General features: G+C 36.1%; 1 protein-coding gene across 3 annotated transcripts in view; it reads right to left on the bottom strand.

Annotated features, from left to right (window-relative positions):
- LOC109040022 (uncharacterized) overlaps nucleotides 1-20,829 on the bottom strand; it is a 28,056-nt gene extending 7,227 nt beyond the window's left edge. The window contains exons 1-20 of one of the 3 annotated variants that reach the window (XM_019055780.2): nucleotides 20,529-20,829; nucleotides 17,135-18,272; nucleotides 16,421-16,617; nucleotides 15,799-15,981; nucleotides 14,814-15,039; nucleotides 13,703-13,941; nucleotides 12,968-13,084; nucleotides 12,278-12,505; nucleotides 11,857-12,007; nucleotides 11,042-11,210; nucleotides 9,825-9,998; nucleotides 9,073-9,238; nucleotides 7,906-8,118; nucleotides 5,697-7,223; nucleotides 5,206-5,422; nucleotides 4,445-4,643; nucleotides 3,227-3,503; nucleotides 2,434-2,591; nucleotides 1,601-1,740; nucleotides 306-578 (exon numbers count right to left, since the gene is read on the bottom strand). In XM_019055780.2, the coding sequence (XP_018911325.2) occupies nucleotides 306-578; nucleotides 1,601-1,740; nucleotides 2,434-2,591; nucleotides 3,227-3,503; nucleotides 4,445-4,643; nucleotides 5,206-5,422; nucleotides 5,697-7,223; nucleotides 7,906-8,118; nucleotides 9,073-9,238; nucleotides 9,825-9,998; nucleotides 11,042-11,210; nucleotides 11,857-12,007; nucleotides 12,278-12,505; nucleotides 12,968-13,084; nucleotides 13,703-13,941; nucleotides 14,814-15,039; nucleotides 15,799-15,981; nucleotides 16,421-16,617; nucleotides 17,135-18,242 (5,962 nt within the window). In that variant the 5' untranslated portion in view covers nucleotides 18,243-18,272; nucleotides 20,529-20,829. Of the gene's footprint in view, nucleotides 1-305; nucleotides 579-1,600; nucleotides 1,741-2,433; nucleotides 2,592-3,226; nucleotides 3,504-4,444; nucleotides 4,644-5,205; nucleotides 5,423-5,696; nucleotides 7,224-7,905; nucleotides 8,119-9,072; nucleotides 9,239-9,824; nucleotides 9,999-11,041; nucleotides 11,211-11,856; nucleotides 12,008-12,277; nucleotides 12,506-12,967; nucleotides 13,085-13,702; nucleotides 13,942-14,813; nucleotides 15,040-15,798; nucleotides 15,982-16,420; nucleotides 16,621-17,134; nucleotides 18,273-20,523 lie in introns of all 3 variants that reach the window. The other 2 variants (XM_019055779.2, XM_019055778.2) reach the window with 2 other exon arrangements.
- Between the last annotated feature and the right edge of the window lie 178 nt (nucleotides 20,830-21,007).

Raw genomic sequence — 21,007 nt, forward strand, 5'->3', positions numbered from 1 at the left:
TCGATTCCATAGCAGAAACATAAAAAAAGCTGGAACTTTCAAGTTCGACAAGTCAAAGCATACTTAAAACCTTCGGGAAAACTTCCTGAAATAAGTGGATAAAAGAGACTCCTGAAAAAATTCGAGGATCCCAGTCGCTTTAAAAAGGACAATTTTTTCTACACCCCTGAATGGATCTATCAAGAATAGATGTTGATTTTTACAAGATCTATCCTTGCATCATTAGTTTGGAAATAAGAGGAATTAAAAGAAGTAAAGTAATGACGGGAAAAGAGAACGATGTTGCAAGTGATTTGGAAACTTACCTCTCCTCCCTTCGAGACCCCTGACATTTCGGTCAAACGGAGGTCGATTCAAGGGTATTTGCCTCGTTTGAGGTTGAGCTGGGAAAACTTTTTTCTCAGTCCCTTTGTTAGCAGCTCCACCTGCCCCTACTTTGTATGCTGTTCTGATAGCTATAATTTTCCCGTTCTCCAGTTGCATGTAAATTCCTTTTGGGCTTTTCAGAACCATCACTTTCTGCCCGGCATTGAGGACGATCGATGATCGGTCTGCAGAGTTAGTAGGAATAACAACATCTGAAAAAGGAGGAACAAGTGAATGAAAAAATAGAGAAAATAGTGAAATTTTTCATACTTGACTTGTGACAGTCAATGTGATTTGTAATGCAACACATGGAGAGCATCTGTTTCGAGTTTCCTCTGATGTAAAACTACAGGTTCAATTATTTTCGTTTTTCTTAGAGGTTTGAAACATGTATAATTAGACATTTTCACAGATTGGTGTTCTGATTAAAAGTTAATTTAAGCTAAACATTTTTTTCATTCTTTGTTTCTACAAATGTGTTATTTTAAAAATAAGATTCTTGCTCAAAATGACAAAATTCTAGTTCCAGGAAGAACAATTGGGTGAAAATTTCAAAAAGAGGACGTTTCAGGAAGAAAAAAGTTGAAAAATCAAGTTCATTATTTCTGCTGGAAGTTGTGTTTTCTCAATTCTGGACGGTTTCTGGAATCAAGAAATGAATATGGTCCCAATTTTTCACAAATATTTCTTTTAACAAAGTTTTCCCTAATCGAATGTCAGCTATTTGTGACAGTCGTGAGTTTCAAACCAAAGTCGCAGCACCTGCCACCATCTTTGGAGACGGAAAAAATGAGCACAAGATATCTACCTTGGCTGATACCCTTTAACAAATGGCATGTATGATTTCAAGAAAAGAAATTACAAAATAAAAAGAACGAGCGTAACAGTCGTGAGTTCTCAGGTAAACAAAATTATTAATTGCTAACAGACTGGTGTTGTTGGGATTTATCAAAAACTTCAACCAAGTGCTCAAAGACCAGGGACAAGAATGCCCCAATTCCAAATTTTCTCCCAACTGCAGGGTGTCTAGTAAAATTTTCTGGGCGGCAAGGAATCAAATTTCCAAGGGAAAAATACACTTGTAGACTGGCAAAGAGTGAAGGGGGGCTCAGTATAGGAGTGCCAGGAAGTTAGGCAAAAAATCGCCATCTTCCAGGGGAGTTTGCGAGTCTTCCCCTGACTTTCCCAGTCCCTGAACACCCTTCAACTACAAGTGCTTGTGCATAATGCTTACCGAGCGGCAACGTCATCTCTTGAGCACTCATTCCCTGTTTCTGCCACACTTCAGCAGGAATCCATTTGCTGTTGCCATCTTTTGTCAAAGAGTTTTCAGACTGCATCGGACGTACGCTAGCCATTGGTTTCGTCATGGATCTGAAAAAATTAACATTTAATTAAATATGCTATAAAAAAGGGTGTAAGTTGCTTAAAGGTTTTATAAAAGTAAGATGTATATTTTTTCATCCCCTCCTTAAAAAAGGACTTCCGAACTTCCCATTGAAGGAGTCATTTTTTACATAAAATTCTGAACAGGAAAATGTGCTGTCTCTAATTCAGACCTTGTCTAGTAGTCTGTTGTGAGCCTGCAGCTTGATAATCAACAATTCTCATACAATAAGATGCTGAGTTCTGAACTGCTTGATGAATTTATAATGGGGAATTTCATTGTAAAATAATGACAGTTGTTTCATCACTAATTTTTTCAAGTTTACTTGAACTTAATTTATTTTTTTCCGCAGGTTTTGGTGCTGGTAGAAAGATACTCCACCAGCGATTGAAAAATGGTACCACTTAATGGAGGTGTCAATTTTTAAAGGCTGACTGGGAAGAGAACTTTTTTTTCTCCGTTTGGAAAATAAATTGCTGGTTGAAGAAAATTCAAAATTGTAAACAAAATATTTGGCTGGTGGATGGTATAGGAGAACTTTCAAGTGAACCGAGGCTAGAATACGGAAAATTTTCACTTAGATTACATAGAGTAGCTGATGCTAAAACACTTTGTAAGACACTGAACGAATATAAAATGATAGAAGAGAAAATGCACAATCTATGCAATTTTTTTCTTACCTTATTTGAAGACCTTGCTGATTTCCGACAAAATTATAAGTGGGGCGGGTGTTGGCTTGCTTTTCAAGTTCATAACTTCGTTTAGCCAGCCTTTTCTCTGCAGTGGATAGTTTTTTATCTTTTCGATCAACAAGAAGAGATTCATGTTCAAATGGTGCCTGAAGGAAGAACAAACATAGAATTTAATTGTGAATCAAATTAGCATAGATTAGTGGTTTAGATGTAGGTAGAGGCATCAAATTAGATCAGTCAAGAGTACGTCAAAAAAGAAATATTTTCTGTGGACAATTAAAACCGGATTTCCACAGAATTTAGAAAATGAAATATTTCTCTAACATTTCCCAGATACACTTGGGTAAAATTTCCTGACAACTGAAGATATGCCAGAAAGTTAAAAGACATAATCTGAAATAAATTTCGGACAAACTTTGTTGTTTGAAACATCAATCCCATTCTAGAGAGCAAATAAAGGGTGTTTAACAATTTTTCCCAGACAATTTTGTCATTTTCCCTAACTTTTGAAATTCCCTGACTTTGGCAACCCTGTAAATGTCTTTTCAGGATGATGAGTATCGCCTGAATGGATCCTTAGCACTTATTTCTTCTGTAAGTACAGAGTGAACTAACCTCCATGGTATCGAGGAGAAAGACCGATTCATAGTTGGAGAAAACATAACCCTTTACTTTAAATAATCACCTTCCGATGTTTAAAATTTTATGTTATTTATGATCAATATAATCTTGGGAAAAATGCGGTTTATGATAGCTCATTTGAAAATGATATTACAATTACCTTTGAAAGGAAATGACTATAGTTATCGAGGATTTTATGAATGATGAAGTCTGAATATTTATCCTTCTGATTAGAATAATCTTGTGGCACGGAGTCCTCATCGTTATCCCAACACAAGTTTGCAACTTCTTTGATGGACAGATGAGCATCAGGATTGCATTCGTCAACAACTCGGTCTGCCATTCCTTGCTTGTTTATCTGACGATCGTAGATTTTCTTTTCTAGACAATTGTCCATCACCAATCGATAGACAAAACATGGTTTCTGTTGGCCATAACTGGAACACAAGTACAAGCAAATAAATCTATGAGAACAGTTTCATTGATTGACATGACGCAAAAGCTCAACTAACAAATATAAAACACCAAACTCATATTTGGACTTCATTTTGCAATTAAGAACTACAATTTCTGGCTCTTCCGCATAAACACTTATGTACATCAGGAAACTAAACATACTTACGTTCTTTCTAAACTGAGCTGGAACTTTCAGTTCCAAATTGCAACAGGTAGTTCCTTTGTCCCTTTTGCTCATGCCTTTAAGATTGAGGAGCGGTTGATAAGAAAGCGTAATGATGATGAGGAGCAAATAAATAAAAACAATTGGGAAAGTTCTTATAGATTAATCTACATGCAGATCCGAGGGAGCACCTGAAGATGTGTCCAAGGATTATATCTCTGCCTTAACATTATGAAAAGGGGATTAAAAGCAATCTAGGTTACAGAAGAAGAGCAGAAGCCTTCATGAGCATTTATTGTTTTTTTTTACTTCTTTATGTTTTGTTTCTGAAAGTGCTCTTCATCAAAATATTCATTTTTTCTTTCTCAATACAAATATTTATAATTGATAATCCACTAATAGTCGATTTTGCACTTAGATTACATCCGTAACCTAAGTGCGGTAACCTAATCCGTAACCTCATGAATTGAACAATTATTGGAGAAGATATGACAAAATGATATAATCTGCTAAAATACGTGTGTTTAAATGGGAACTGCCACCAGATAACGTCACTAGACAGTGCATTTTCTCAATTTTAAATCTATTTTTATACTACTTCCCATACCACAAAAAAATTATAAAAAATACTGTGAAATCAGCTCTTTAAGCACTTTCAGATGAAGCAATAAAAAATTTGCATGCCAATTCTCCATTTCACATTTTTCTGAGATACCTGTAAGAAAACAGAAATCGGAGGACAAGAGGGATCAAACTTACCGATAAACTCTACACACAGCTTGGGTATCATGGCAAGGATTCCAGGAGGCATCAAAAACAATTACTCTATTAGCACCAACCAAATTGATACCTAATGACCCAGCTCGAGTAGATACTAGAAACATGTGTACTTGATCGTTTGCATTGAATTCGTTTATCAATTTTTCTCTCTCGGAGGCAGTTGTACTCCCATCCAAACCTGTGGAACACAACATTCGTATCATGAGAATCAGAAAATTAAAGAAAACTGTCCATAAAATTGAGTTGTTTTCAGTATATTTTATTGAAATGATCACAGGAATTTTCTGATTGAGATTGAGAATCGACAAAAATATTCATTTGAGATTTTTTGTCCATGTCATTTGTAGGGAGTAAGTGTATGAAAATCTGCAGTTTGTTTGTGTTGTTGTTGTGTTTGAGAAAGGAGTAATTCAAAAGATTTGCTTTGTTTTTTCCTTAAACTCAAATTTCACTAGGAGCACAGCCCTACTTTTTACAGGGATTAGATAGAGTAGATAGATTTCTCATAGATAGATAGGTCTTATTTGGAGTCTTTTAGTTTCAGAAATAACAACGTTTGTTCAAAAACTGCAGCCTGCAACACATTTCTGAAAAGCCTTTCAAAATTAATAGAGAATGTTCCACATTCTGAGATTTTTTGTAAGCTATATAGCATTTTCCCGAGAAATCCTAAGGGCAAAAGGGTTTTAATACTAAAATCATAACATGAAAAGAGGAAAGTAAACAAAGATATAACTTACGGTAATAGCTCCAGTTTTTAGCCCAATATGTATCAGTCCCTGGAATGTAGTTTCTCTGGAGAAAATCTTCAATTAAATTTAACGTGAAAAGAGACTGACTGAAAACTAGGATCCGATCTCTCATGGCAATTGATTCTTCCACGATACAGAAAAATATCGCCATTTTTGGGGACGAATCAATCAGCCCAGGAACGTAATCCTCCAATAGTTTGATAGCCTGCAAACAAACAAGATACGTTAATTAGGTATGTTGCTGAGAAGTGTTAAAATTGTTAAATCTTAAAAATTAGGAAGAATTAGAAACAAGAAAAGACTAGCCAACATGCTATTTTTTCCTGTCTATTAATAAAAAAAAATATTACTCTTTGGAAAACACTGCACAAAGCAATTTCAAAAGCATTATTATTTCCGGCATTACGCCAGAAGTCATTACAGCATTTTGTCTCATTGAATTCTAGAAGAGATTACTGAGAAGAATGAAAAGTACATACCCAATCATATGGAATTCCTGGGTCCTCTTTCTTGGATGCTGGGCTTTCAAAAGTAGATTTAACCACCGAAGTAACATCCTTTTTGGTTCCATCAGCCAAGTTTCCCAATTCATTGTGAGAATTGTCCTTTTGACTGTCAGCAGCAGTAACTTCTTTTTTGTCTTTGATGGCACAGTCAGGTTTCAATTCATCTTTGATCTCCTCCTTTGTTTCAGATTTAATCTCTTCTTTGGAAGGAAACAGAACGGTAGGTAGATCTTTGATATCTTCTTTCGATTCGGATTTAAACGGAAAGCCAAGCTCATTTAAGGTACTATCACTACTAGGAAATATATTCGAGTCCAGCTCTTTTTTAGGAGAGAAATCAGTCTTTTGCTTCGCAGCAGAAAATCCAGGCTGATTTTCTGACGATGGAAACCCTGGTTGGTTATCTGCTAAGTGATTGTAGGGAAGATTTTGAGATACATCCATTTGATGTGGAGGAAAGTTATTACCTCGTGCAGGGTAGTTATTAAATTGTTGATTTCCATATGATGAGATGGAATTGTAGGCATCTTGCATCACATTACTGTTTGAAGCAGGATTATTGACTGTGTCGACCACTGACTCATTCATAATCGAACTCATCATATTCGTGTTGCAAAGATTACCCTGATAACCTGGCAAACCGTGGAAATTACCCGAATTCTTCCCACTTTCGCAGTTGTTTGCCGCTAGATTTGTATTCATGAGACTATCAACTGGGTCCACATTATTCGGTAAATTTGTTAATCCTAAGTTGCTATTCACAATATTATGTACATTGTCCGTTACATTGTTAAAAGCGGGGACACTGGGAGGATTGCTTAAACAACTAAAGTTCCGACTGTCTTTATTAGCGAAGGAATCTAAGTTATTACTCGTATCACTTAAACTATTGCCCACGTTCGGCAAAGAGGGAATGTTGACTGGATTGTCAGGGGTAGGCATGTTCGCACTGACAGAACTGTTATTATCGTAGCACCCGCGTGCATAGTTAGATTGATTATACATGTTGTTTGATGTACTAAAGTTGCTGTTGTTCTGATCGTAAAAGCCATTGTCGCTGTTCCCATAATAATTCATTTCTGAATGTGGATCAGAGTTGTTGGGGTATAAATTGCTGTTGTCTTGCCAATAGTTTGACTGGTCCTGATATCCTGGTGGATAATATGCTTGATGTTGCTGTGTCCCTGGTTGATTTGTGGCTCCTGGAAGAGGGCTTTGCGATGGATAGTTGCTTTGATTATAGTTGAACGAGTCGTAGGGCTGCTGACTAGGGTTATTGTAGTTTGTTCCGATGTGGCCGGGGAACTGTTGCTGCTCAAAACCATTGTAATTTCCACTGTCGGGGTAGCTTGAGTTGGCGTTGAATGAACTAGAGTTGTTTTGGTTGTTGTAATTGAATGGCAGTAAGGACTGATCGCTTCCTCCTGCATTGTTGTTCACATTTGGAAGAACAGTTGCAACAGCAGGCGTATTCTCTGCATCATTAGCTCCCTTGGCGCCCTGGAAAAACAAATGAGAAAATTGGAATGACGTTTTGTTGCAAATGTGACAAATTAAAGGACATTTCACACTAACATATATTGAAAGATGCTCAGAAAGAAAATAAACCAAAGATATTAATGCAAAATCAAATTCCTATCTTGAGAAATTAGATATTCTGCTTCTCGGTATGATGAAAGAGGATATTGTAAGTATCATTCCTCTACATTATCTGGAAAAAATCCGTTGTGCAGCAATCCTGAGAGAGGATAGGTTAAAACTGGAAGATTTGGCGAGTGGTGACTAGTTTCTATAGGGTTCTGTGAAATTTCCACAAACAAAATTAGAGACTTCCTGATGAATCTTAGTTGAGAATATGCAGGTAGTTAGCCACAGATGCATTTTATTAAGGTACATAAAAATTAGTTACTAATGTATTCTTACACAAAAGAAACCATATGATAAAAAATTATAGATCTGAATAATAGACAGCAAATTGCAGCTGATTAAAATGGGGAAAAAAATTAAAAACTTGATATTGGCATTACAATCATTATTGAGAGGTCAATTAGACTTCCACTGATCTTGAATATAAGTATAAAAGCCAAAGAGCGAAATCTCTTAATAAGGGAAGCTATTGTCCTGTTTCAAAAATTCTGACGATCTTTCAAAAACAATGAAATGTTAGATTGAAAAAATTTACCTTCCGAGGCTTTTTATCTTTTTTAGCTGCTGCTGATGGATCTTTGGCGCGAGAGCGTTTCCCACCTTTGGTTGTGGGCGTAGGAGGAGTGGGAGGTACGCTAGTAGTCATTGAGCCAGGGGTACCAAGACACGCAGCTGCCTCAACTAGATCTAGATCTACTTCTTCCTTTTTCTTCAAAAAATTATACAATATATCTGGATGGTTCCAAATCTGTTGAAAGAAAATAAAATTAAATACATGACTGGTCAAAATTTAAATAGGTAAAATGAAAGATAAGATTACTGAGGAAATGACTAGACAAAAACAAATGGTAAATGAGACTAATGAGTCACTCGACTCAATACAAATTAACACATTTCGATACTTGTTTTGGACTCACAATTTCATGTAAGACTTGACTCGGGGAACGAAATGATTAACAGGTTGATTTATAGGTCAATACTATTTCTGGTAACAATGAACTCATAAAAAACACAATAGAGAAGTCTCGAATTCAATCCTTGATGCATAGTCCTTCATATCCTACGTTTTCATAATCCCCACACCCGACAAAACTTTTTTCATTCAATCAGCTGATTAGAGTTGTATGAGAATTAAACCAAAATAAACAAGCAAACAATCTCGCAAGTTGTTATGAATCACTCTGGTGTACATATGATTTCATTGACTTTGAAGAAAAAGTATCAGGAGAAAATGCTTTAAAATTATTCAGATCTTATGAGAGCTAGTTAGACAAAAGCTTGCAAGATAACTCGTTATCATTAGGTTGGTTTTTCAGACACCTGTCTCTTGGCAAACCTGGTTGCCAATGACTTAAAAAAGCGCCTTTTGGAAAAAATTATATGATCCACGCAAATTGTGCGTTATGGAATGGATTTTAGACTCTTTTGACGAGGTTGCTATGATTTTCATGTGCTTTATTCTTGCTAACGTTTCCTCAATTAGCCATATTTCTTGGGTGCAACGGTCCCATTGCACATGTTAAACTTCAGAGTTACTTGATTGCAGTCTATTTAGGAGGATGCATTAATGCGTCTCTCAAGAAACTAAGAGGCTTACAAGTAAAAAACATGCTGCTTTAAGATATTACACTGTTTTGAGAATTTACATTTTTTACATACTGGAACTATCTTTCGAAAACAAAGAAATGAAAGACAAACAAACCTTGCAACACACAGCAAACGCTTTGAGAGGATTTGGTACAGCTTTAATTCTAACTACTTCATTCATGAATGTTTCGTACAGTTTCCGTTGGAAAGGTGTCATCCGAACTAGTAGAATATATTCTTCTTTTTGTGGAAGAGCTTGTTGAAGAACAGAGTGACTTCGCCTAAATTGAAGGAAATCAAAGACAATGTACTGTTAGTGTGCAGGTGCTGTTGTAGATAAGCTGCTAGTTGCACAAATTTTCTATGACCAATGATTAGAACATTGTAGAATTTTTAAGAATTGTGAAATTTCCAATTGCTGATACTTCACAGTTCTTTGAAAAAGTGAGCATGTACTTCTCTGTATGGACACTTAAAGAATACAGTGAACAAAAAGGGCTCTCTTATCTGCTGTTTCAAATGATGTAGTTCATTCTATCATAAAATTATAATATGTTTGTATGTACATAAGTACCATTCTACGGATTGAAAATCAATTACACATAATATGAGAGAAATCAACTTGAAGTGTGGGTTTGAAACATGAAGTCCTTCAATTTTCCAAAATATAGTCTGCCGGCTTATAACACATTACTTTTCATGTTTCAACAGTGAAGACCTTTTTCTGCTTGTTTCTTTCGATTTCCAACTTTAACCTTTAAAAATTGTACCTCCTTCTACATTTCCATGCGCCCAGGGCATTTTCTGCACCCCTACAATAAACATTAAAAAAATTGATAAATGGAAAGTTGAAAAGACACAACTCACCTCTGGACGAACCCTTCTAACAGAGAATGAAGAACATGAGCACGATATCGCATTAGCCGAACATCTTGAGGTGTGCTGTCAACACACTGACCATTTTGAATTGGACGTTCGAACATATTACTAAATTCTGTCTTTGAACCTAAATAATTTGGTCGTACAAAATCCACCATGCACCTATAGAATAACAAGGTGAGAAACGTTATTGATTAGGGAACTCAAATCTAGACTTTAAACAAAACTGACAGAAATCATCAACCCCCAAGCAGCAATTGTCTATCAACAGCTAAAGTCAAAAAGTACGTGAATCTGGTTACGACATCACAAGTCTCCATTGATGCTCAATTTTTTTAGAGTAAATTAAGCAAAAATATTTTTCAAAATTTTCTGAAGATTTTCTTTGATCATACAAACAAATTTAAGAGAAAAATTCTATTTTAATTAGGAACAAAGAATAATAACTTGTGACTGTAAAAGAATAATAAATTTCAAATAGGTGTCTATTGTTCATTTCACATTCTTAATGTTTATTTTCTTGAATTATCAACCAATTGCAATGGGCAAACACTTCAGGTGACTATCAGGACAGGATTATTTCAGAAACTTCTCAGCAAAGTGACAAACAGCAGGGGCCATATTTTTAATTTAAAGAGGATACTTTGAGAGGGCTAGAGTGAGGCGCAACTCAATATTTATAAACTGCTGATACAAATAAATAAATGATACATTGTTGGAAAGGATAGGTACGATACAGGGTGAATTGGGGTGAAAAGTACACTCTTTCATCCAATGATTTCTCAGAATTTCAGTCAAATTAAATTTTGAAAATTACAAAAAACCAACCAAAAAAAGTTTATGCCATCACTTAAACTGACAGAAAAACTTAAGGGTATGTTGGGTTTCTGCTGGAGACTCTTTTAAATATCTACTAGGGGGCTGCGCCCCCTGGCCGCTCCGCGGTCCAACCCCCCAGAGGCGCTTCGCGCCTCTAATTAGCAGATAGCGTGAGATCGTTAAAAGATCATTAAGAGTTAGGGAAAACCCGGTTTGGAGACGGCGGGAAGCATGTGAGCGTGCACGGCGGGAGGGGAGCGGGGAGTGGAGGAGAAACCGGTTTGTGACATGATTAGCGTTACACCCTCAGCGTGACACGGCACCCTTATGATTTTATACTATAGAGTAAGATTAGCCTCAATGCATTAAAAAAAGAAAAAACTCACCAATATTCCAGAAGATTATTCTGAAGCGGATAGCCGGTAAGAACAACCCTGCGTCTACTTCTAATTTGCTTGAGAGCTTGCGAAATAGAAGCATGACTATTTTTGATTCGATGGCCCTCGTCACATATTACGAGATCAGGACCAGGTTTAACTAATGCTTCATACATTTCTGTAATCACAGCAAAAAAAAAACAAAACATTGAGAATAGGGTAAAAATTGCACTAAAGGCCCACATGAGAAAATAAGTAAAATATCCTGGACATTGCAAATCAGTTGAAACTACTTTATCTACAGTGTAGAAAAGGGGCTAGGTTAGGTGCACAAGGTTTTGGTGCAAAGGATATAAAACCTTAAAACATCCTCTCCGGATGACTCTAATATTTAAGACCAAACTAACTGCTGCTGCTGATAAATGAGCATTTATGCTGAGCATAATCTCATTCCTCTAGATGCCAATGATGGAGGTGCTTTTTGGGTAAAAAAAATGGTGGACCAGACGCATTATAAGGCTCTGGTACTGAAGATAGGTCCGAATCTTGCCTGATTCTGTTTGAACTGAAGTCAGAGAACACTTGCCTGTTTGAATTGGAGCTAAAAAAGCCAGTCTTTGATGAGATATTTTCATGAGTTAAAAGACCATTACTTTTTTATACCTTGTGATATTCACCTGTCAGTTACTGGACCTGATGCTGTCCAAAAATTATGCACATAGTTAGGCACGGCGCTTGTATTATTTGCCGATGTTATTATACATTCCAGCTTAGAATGAAGCAAGTATGGAAAATTAGTTTTAAATAAATACATTGCAACTTACCTTCCAGAAGAGGCTTAGCTTTATCGTCTGGAATTTCTTCCTCTTTCTGTTTCTTATTTCTAGGCTTCCTTGGTTTTTTCAAACTAAGTTGTCTATACAATTCATATCCTATCAATAAAACACCACCTTCTTTTTTCCATTCTTGTATGACCTGAAAAAAGAGTCAAAAATCGATCAAAATACTGAAAGCATTGATAGTATTACATAACAGAGAACTTGCAAATAAGCATCTTGGGCTTTGTGATTTTAGGTAAAATACATCATTTATGTCCACAGTTAAACCAACTCCAGATGGCTTTTCGTCAATACACTGATAGTAATTTGCGATATTCGAGCCAAACTCAGTAATTTTAAAAGGTGGATACAGAGAGAAAGTTACATAAAATTGCAAGTTATGCCTTAAAAGTTTCATTGCAGTTACCTTAGCTCTCGCAGCGATAGATTTTTGGAAATCATTTAAAATGTAGACTTGAAATTCCCGTGGTCGGACTTCACCATCAGCTGCAAGGGGAGAATTGGGAGCATCTGCAGGCAATGGAAGCCAGTGATTGAACTCTGCTACCCAATTTTGGAGAGTATTGATTGGCATTATACACATGACACTTTTGCCTTCGGTATACCGCAGGAACACATCACAAAAAGAAACAACCTAAAAAATGTAAAACAAAAAGACGTAAAAACAAAAATTCATTAAGGAAAGGATACCAGTAAGATATATTGTTCTTTTCAAATATTGAGACAATGTTCCTTCATCATTTTTGTATTTTTCTTCCCTTTTTCTTCTCTTCTTGACTCTTTTGTTCAACCTCTCTTTCTTATTCCACCTCAAACATTTCTTCCTCTACTTTCCCTTCTTCTCACTCTCTTATTACTCTTTTGAGTCTTTTTCCTCTGGTTAGTTCTTTTCCTGTTCTTCCTTCTTTCCTACTTTGATTTTCCCTTTGCAGATAGGTGCTGTTATAGATGGGCCAAAAATAGTAATTCTAAATTTCAAAATGTAGTCCAATTGTTATATTAATGCTCCTTGTTTCCATAAATTGTCACTATAACACATCATAAAAAAATGGACATTGATAAACGAGAAAAAAAGGGTAAACGGTGGGACTAATACCTGAAGCGTTTTTCCCAGTCCCATTGAATGAGCCAGAATACAACCAAATCCAGTGGATGTTTTGTACCTTTCAAGAGATTCAACGATGTTGTCGAAAAGGAACCTTACACCTCCAATCTGGAAAAGGGGAACGTAAAAATTAAAAAAATCTTGAATGCACGGGAAAAATCTGCTAAGCCAATGAAGACTCTTGAAGAAAAATATAGAAAAATAAAAAATTCAATTGATTATGAAAATAAATTTAAAGTTGTAAAAACTCAAATTCTGAATGAGATTTAAAGTTATTCCTGGAGCAAAGTCAAAGTGTCGTAATAATGGAAGAGAAGTGTCTCACATCAAAAACACACTTTGGTTAAAGCATTTTTTTTATCAGAAGAAGGAAATACCTCAGAGCCTATTGTTTTAGTGCTTTGACGTCCAACATACATTTTAGGCTAATTTACAAAAGCAGACATCGGGAGCCCTATGGATCCCTTTTCCCGCAGGCAGTCAGAGGTGATCAAATATACATACAGATCCAGGACCAGTACAGCACACCAATCCCAATCGCTGGTTCTGAAGTTTATTTCCTCTTGAATTCTCTTCTGCATTCTTCTTTAGATATACTAACTTCCACTCATGTCGAACAAGAGTTTTCAGAATAATGGCTCATTGATGAGCATCTTACAAATTCCTTACCGATTGAACTATCATGCTCAGAGAGTTGCAACAAAATAGAAACAGTAAGCTGCGTACCTGATGAGGTTTGATAATTCTTGCAATTTGTGGTGAGAGAAAAACATCCGGTTCTGATTCCGGATGACCAACATTTATTAACACACGTCCCTGTTCATCAGGTACATTGTAAGTGTCGTTGGTATGCATTCCACTGTTGGTTGGATCATCTTCTTGTTCGCTTTCTTCACCTGCACTCGGTTCTGATATGACGATACAATCATCCTCTGAACCAGAGCTACTACTGATGGTGACCACGTCTGATGAGAAGAAATTTAAAAGAAAAAAACAGAACGGTTACAGTATTTTAGAAGTATACATCTAGAGAAATATTTGAATGCAAATGACTGCTTGTTCAGTAAGAAAAGTTGATTCAATTGGAGCATGAAAGAAATATAAAAAATTACAAATAAATGGTGCCAACAAGTAGCATTTAACAAAAAATAACAAAAGGACGAAGACCTGAAACTGAGGAAAATTGGTTTGATATTTCAACTTACAGTACGGCTCAATAGAAATGACAAAAGGGACAAAACTGAAGTTGAATTTCGACATCCTAGACAGACTTTAAATATGTCCCTGGACAAGTTTAAAACCCTTTTTAATTTACCTTAATGAATTAATAATCTTTGATTCTTGAATTTCTCTGAGAGCGTCAATGGGTTCTTTTCTGCTAGATGCTAGTCAATGCTGGAAAATATGGTAAATCAGGTAACTGCTGCTCAAAGTTTATCAAATACTAATTGAGTGCTCTACAGCACTTTGCCACGATATAAGTCCAAAGATTTTGCTCCTCAAAGCTTCATTTTGAGGTTGTTTTTTTATGATACAGGATGATTGGGCTAGATTTTGTAATTCGGATCTACAATTTCTGGCTCATCTGTAAAAACACTTACGTTCATAGGGAAACTAATGGTACACACATTGTTTCTAAACCGAGCCACAAACTGTAGTTCCTATTTGCAAAATATAGTCCAATTGTAAGCCTTGCAATTCAGTTTGCTAGTCTTGTTACTTTGAAATCCTCTCAAGTAAATGCTTTTCTACTATTCAGAGCCCAGACTTTTACCAAAGAAAGATAGAAAATAGTAGGCTAAGAATGTTGACATAGAGATTTACAAGGTTGCCATACCTTTCTTTGCCGCTGCTTTCTTCTTCAGTGCAATTGCTGCACGAGCGAGATTCTCTTCATCACTCAAATCTTCAGGTGTTGTTGAGATAGCTTTTGCTTGAACTGGTGCTATTGAAACGGAGGGTGTGACCATGTGTGGCTTATTAAATGATCGAGGAATGGAAGTGACTCGGATCTCACTTGAGCTATCTGAACCACTCTTTTGACTTTTGAGCAAGTCTAACACCTGGAAAAAAGTTATTAAGGCGAACAAATGAAATCGAATAATAAATAAATAAGTAAACAGTTTTAAATCTCCAAGCAGGAAGATTTTAAACCTCTTGATAGGTGGTCTTGTACTAATTAATTGTACTTCTTACTAGGGGTGCAGAAACTTTCCAACCACGAGATCATGACCACGTTGTGGCTTGCATGAAAGAACGGGAGGGCCACATTGCAATGACATTAAATCACATGTTTCTTCAAACTCCGGGGCAAATTGCAAATATTTTGTAGAGCCAACATGAAATTCACGTGCTTTTCACAGAATTGCAGCAATTTCTGCATCACATACATTCTACATTTGACAAAAGAATGGTTGAGTGCTCTTTCTCTCAATTTTGCGCTCTAACATATTAAATGTTAATTAAATCTCCGATTCTATCGATCTTTTTTCTCAGTTTTGTTTCCCTTAGAGCTTAAGTGTACCCAGCATTATTTTGACTTACTTTAATCAGTATTTGGGCCGTAGTTATAATTTTTTTTTTTCGCCATACCTCTTATGTACTAATGACAAATACCTGCCATACAGGTTGGAAATGATTTTGCTATTCGTTGTCAAATACATCCTCTCATAATATATCGGACTGTGAAATGAATCCCTGTGGAGAGCAGGGAAAGTACAAACCAAGAACTGGTTTGTCAAAATACAAAACTTAAATTACACTTGAGGATGAAAACTTAAGTATTTGCTAGTTCGTTGGATGGAAAAAGTAATTATCAATACCTTTTTATTGACAATTTGCGTTGAGCCAGAGCCAGAGGAAACTTTGACGACAACTGTGCTGGGTTTAGATGAGCTTGATGAGGTTACAGTGGTTTTAGAGGAAGAGGATCCTCCTTGCAGGAGAGAAATCACTCGAGTTTGTGTTTTATTTTGCTGTCTGTTAATGGCTATTTGTCTTTGAACCTGAAAAAAGAAAAATCACCGTTTTATACAAAAGTAAAAAAGGAACTGAGACCAAAAAAAAAACTGAGTATCAAACATTATTAATAATCTTTGTTTTATTCATTATTACACAGTTTTTCAGACAGTCCGCTTTCAAAGAGTAGAAAAGCTCCTGTTAGAATTGCACTTCGAAACCTTAACTAAGTTTATAATTGATCTAAACCTAAATTTGAGAGATGAACTATCCAACAAATAAACTTTTGCCGAGCCTCAAGTGTTTTTGAGTTCTTTAAGCTCAAATTTAACACTGTTGTGAGTTTCCTATCAATTTTTTTTTTCTAGTTTGTATTTCATTAAATAAATCAATCGATGAATTAAAAATAGTAAAATTGATCATTGTTAGGAATCGTACTGCATTTTCAATACTAGATTGTATCGCTAAAAAACCTTGATTTATTACCTCTCTTATAATTCTTTGTTGTTCTTGCACGCGCCGTAATCTTTCAGCTTCTTGTCTTTGAGCATTGAGTGTTGATTCGTCTAATTGTGTTTCGTCCATGACTTCCCGAATGTTGCGCCTCATATTTAACACACCGGCTTTCTTGCGTTTTTTCTTTTCAGAATCACTACCAGAATCCGAGGAAGTTGATTCACCATCTTCTAGAAAATAAACGCATAGAGAGCAATTTAGAGAAAGCCAAAAGTTTGTTAAGCCCATGCAAGATCAAGATCGCAAATGTGTACATCCTGATGTAATTTTTATTTTACCTCCCTGTTGAACTCTGATAAATTTGAACAACTTGGCGGAAAAACAAGTAGAAACAGACATCAAATAAGTGGAGTGGAAAATGAATTTTTTAGGCAAACTGCTCATTTTATTTTTGCAAAACCTCAATAAGTTTAAAAGGTGAAAACTTTAAATTTTACTTAAAAATGATGAAAAGTTTGATAGATATGGCATGAACTTTTAAAAGTATTGTTGTCAAAATATAGTGCTTTGCTGTTCTCATGCACCAAAAAATTACACAATTCCAATGAAATCAAACAAAATGTTTTAATGATTTTGTTACTTGCTTTGGAAGATATAAAATTAAGAAATTAAAGATTTATCTGGTGCCTTCGGCATTTGATCAAACATGAACTAAATAAATTGAAACAGAGGGATCAAACTTACCTTTACTGGGTGATTTTTTGGTTTTCTTTTTCTTGGAATGCTTCTTTTTAGGCTTGTCAGAATCTTTATCATCAAGATCTTTTTCATCTCCGCCATCACCATCTCCTTCAGTTTCATCGTCTTCTTCTGATGCTTCATCTCCCTCTTTATCATCATCTTCTTTCTTTACTTTTACGTCGTCATTAGCTACATCCATCTTTTGCTCATCGTCCATCTGGTTGGGCTCTTTTCTGACATTACTTTTTGCGGTTTCACTGTCTAGATCCTCACTAAATATTTCTTTCTTGAAGTCAGACGCATCCAAAAACTCTACGTTCGACTTCAGCTCCTTAAACTGATCCGACTGCTCACTAAGAGATGAAACCAAGTTTTCGATGGATTCAAGACCGTCTTCATCTTTCGGCTCCTCTACATTAGGATCTTCACATCCTTCATCGTCTGGAGCCTCATCGCCTAGAGCTTCATCGATTGAGGTTTGATCTGAGGATGGAATTTTTACTTCACTTACGCTAACACTAAAACCAAATCTACCTAATTTTTTATTGATGTCTTCGGAAAAATTATTTTGAGTTATCTTACTATCAGCCTTATTAGAAGAATTACTGGCTTCTTCCCCGCCTCCTGAAGTTCGAGAATCCGTTGAGACTTCCAACCGGTCATTGGACTCATTATCATTTCCTACCATAGTTCTGTCGCTTTCAGGCTTTGGTTCTGAAACGCTCCCGCTTTCATCACCTGGCCTAAATTTCGGAGACTGGTTTTGTAGCGTTTCAGGATGATTTTCAATTTTGAACGAGCCTTCCACCATTCTAGCCTCGCCTTGGAAGGACTGCTCTGGATCCATTCTTCCGAAGCCTGGTCCCATCGTATCACTTTCTTCAGGGAAGAAAGTGTTGGGAACTGGCTTGTCTTCGTCGACTTCCATGTCAGCTGCAGTACGATCAGCTGCTGTTCCTGTTTTGATGCCTTGCTCATTTTCGATCTCCGAATCATTCTGAGTGCTAAAATTCGAGAACACAGGAGTGTGACTGCTACTTTGTTTGGACGCTTCAGGAATGATGCGCTGTATTGTAACAGCTCCTATCCTCGATACCCTGAACGGATCCATGATGTAATGGTGGATTTTCCTCACGACATCCTACAAAGAGAAAAAGTATGATTGATAATTTTTGCAAAGTAGATATCGAAGTCATTAAATATGGACAAATGACTTAAATCAATCAAAAGAAAAGCTTAGACTGTGAAAGCGTATAAGAGGTGTTTGTCCTTGCCCCTTCAATAAAGAATAAGAACTTTGAAAACTTGAAAATACAGAGTAGTTGAAGGATCCCTTTGAATGTGCAAGATATAAGTTAGGATGATGAGTTTGTTTTGGAAGGACACCAGCATGCTCAAAAGGTAGCATGGGCAATTAAAGAAATAAAAATATTGATGACACTGCTTGAGCCAGCAAAATGAGAAAACCCTTGAGTGCGATAACTCTCTTCATAGTGTCAATGCAAAGTCCAGAATTGTTGTTAATGCTGGACTAAACCTACTTCATGGATTTGTTTTAGACCTTTAGTGAAGAGAGAGGTTGCTCAAGTGCTTTCTTTAGGTTTTATTCTCCTTCTACATTACCCGATCCTGCTGTCACCATTATAAAGCGATACAAAAAGCAGTGATAAACGTGGATACTTAGGAAATGTTTTAAAATTTTGGATACATTATATTCAGTTCTTCTTTTTCTTCCCCTTTTAAACAGTCCCCAGTATAGAAATTACCTATCAGCCATGAAAGGAAGATCACAAGATTTAAATCACAGCACTTGAATATGAGATCACTAAGTAATGACTATTTTTAAAATTTTAACTGAACCTATGGGAAAATGCAAACCCACGTGTGTTCAGAGGTCAATTTGCAAATAAAAAGTCTCTAAAAACTTAAAAACTAGATGCAAAAAGGGAGAGGATGCCTCCCGCTTTACTTGACAGTTGATTTTAGAACTCACTGATGTATGAACCAGTGTTGTCGGAAATTTTTAGGGAGACAAAGAGTATGACCCTAAAACTGACTATTGGGTGATCATTCCCGGGATGAAATAAGAAGTTGTAAAATTTGATTTAAAGTCTTTTTGGAACTATAAAATTCAAAAAATTGTGGTGGGCCATTACTAAGACCGTAGTCTTCACCCCGTAGAAGTAACCCAGCATTCCATGGCAATTGATAAGAAAGTTTTGGACTGAGCATAGGAACTGTGATAAAGAAGCCTTAAGATTCAATGTTGTTCACAGCTTCTTGAATAAAAGTAAGCATAGATCATATACCTACATCAAAGGCGTGTCATGTGAAAAAAGTGTCTCCGGAATAAAACCAATGAGATAAACTGATTGGCGACCATATTAATTAGTTGCATACAATTTGTCTAGTTATGAGGCACAAGGTCCTTAGGGATAAAAGTAATTTGCTCAGGAAACCCGATGATTAAGAATCATTCTTTCATGTTTCAGTTTGGAGTCCAAATTGTGAAGTGACAATTAGATGGCAAGTAGTAAAAGTTTCATATCAGTAGCAAGCAGGACTCGTATACCTTTAAATGCAAGATATACTGGGATTGAATAATGGAAAGGATTGGTTAGATCATACTCTTTTATACGTTGAAGCATAAATTAACTAAGTGCACAGAGCACATGTCCACTTTATAACCAATTCAAAACTTAGTTTACCCAGCTGAACATTCGAATGATATGGTTCCAAAACAAAAAGTCCAAATCAGACCTTTTTTTCAGGGTGTGACAAGAAATGTCCGATGACTTGTTAGCAAGCATACAGACAAGTTTTTTTACATGACTGAGAGAGGTATATGCCACAATGATAATCATGAACGTAAACTTTCGACTGTCTCACAGATTAAATGATGTATCTTCGATCCTATCCATCTCTCCTAAATGATGTATCATAGAACTATGATAGGATTGTCTTGGTACTGGATTACAAGTGTGTTGAATCAGAATTGAACCATGATTTTAAGGCTTAGCGTTAATCCTTATCGATAAGCTTACCCAAGACAAACATTATGAGCAATGTAGGGATTTGCAGACTGAACTGAGAAAGTGGAATTGAAGAAGAAGGGACAACTTACAACTGAGCAATTGCCGAAAAGTGACAGGTCGGTTGTAATCAGCTTAGAGAGAAAACAAATTGAACCAAAGAGAGAAATTACGAGAGGTTTTTGATATCAAGCAGCAATGAGTGTAGCTGATATCCTGTTCATGATCGTGCTGAAAAGATGGATCTTGAGGGAAAAATAGATGGTTAAACGTGAAGAATGAAAAGGGTGAAATGGCAGACGTGAAGATACGACGAATGCGCTTGCTAAGCAATGATATGATGACAGAATAATGACAAACCTTACTTTTTTACGACGTAAATAGACATGATTCTTGAGGTTTATTGTTCCAAATAAGAAAATCGGCTACCAACATTTTGGAGGTTATTCGTAGTTTCAGCCGAGATACTTTGCATTGAAACATTCCTTGGGATCAAAACCAATGATAACTTCACATCACACACTTCACTATTTAACAATAAATTATAAAATAACTAAAATAAATTAATTAAACACAGAGTAACTCCGGATAATTGCACATCAGTACATCCGCCATGTAATAAATTTCTCGGTCGCTCTGCTACCGCAAGGATGCCGCTTAAAAATACAAAAACTCCCTGCCGTTTCCCGTCAAGTGCTACAACCATTGTCAATCGAGTCTAGTTTCTTATTTTAAACTTTCTTTGCTCCATCATTTTTTTGTTTCCGTTTTGATAGGAAATTTGAATCTTAAAAATTGCTATAATGAGAACGATGGAGCAATCCTCATCGTTTGAACTTTAAGT

The sequence above is a fragment of the Bemisia tabaci genome, chromosome 2 (assembly GCF_918797505.1).
Source record: "Bemisia tabaci chromosome 2, PGI_BMITA_v3".
Lineage (NCBI taxonomy): Eukaryota > Metazoa > Arthropoda > Insecta > Hemiptera > Aleyrodidae > Bemisia > Bemisia tabaci.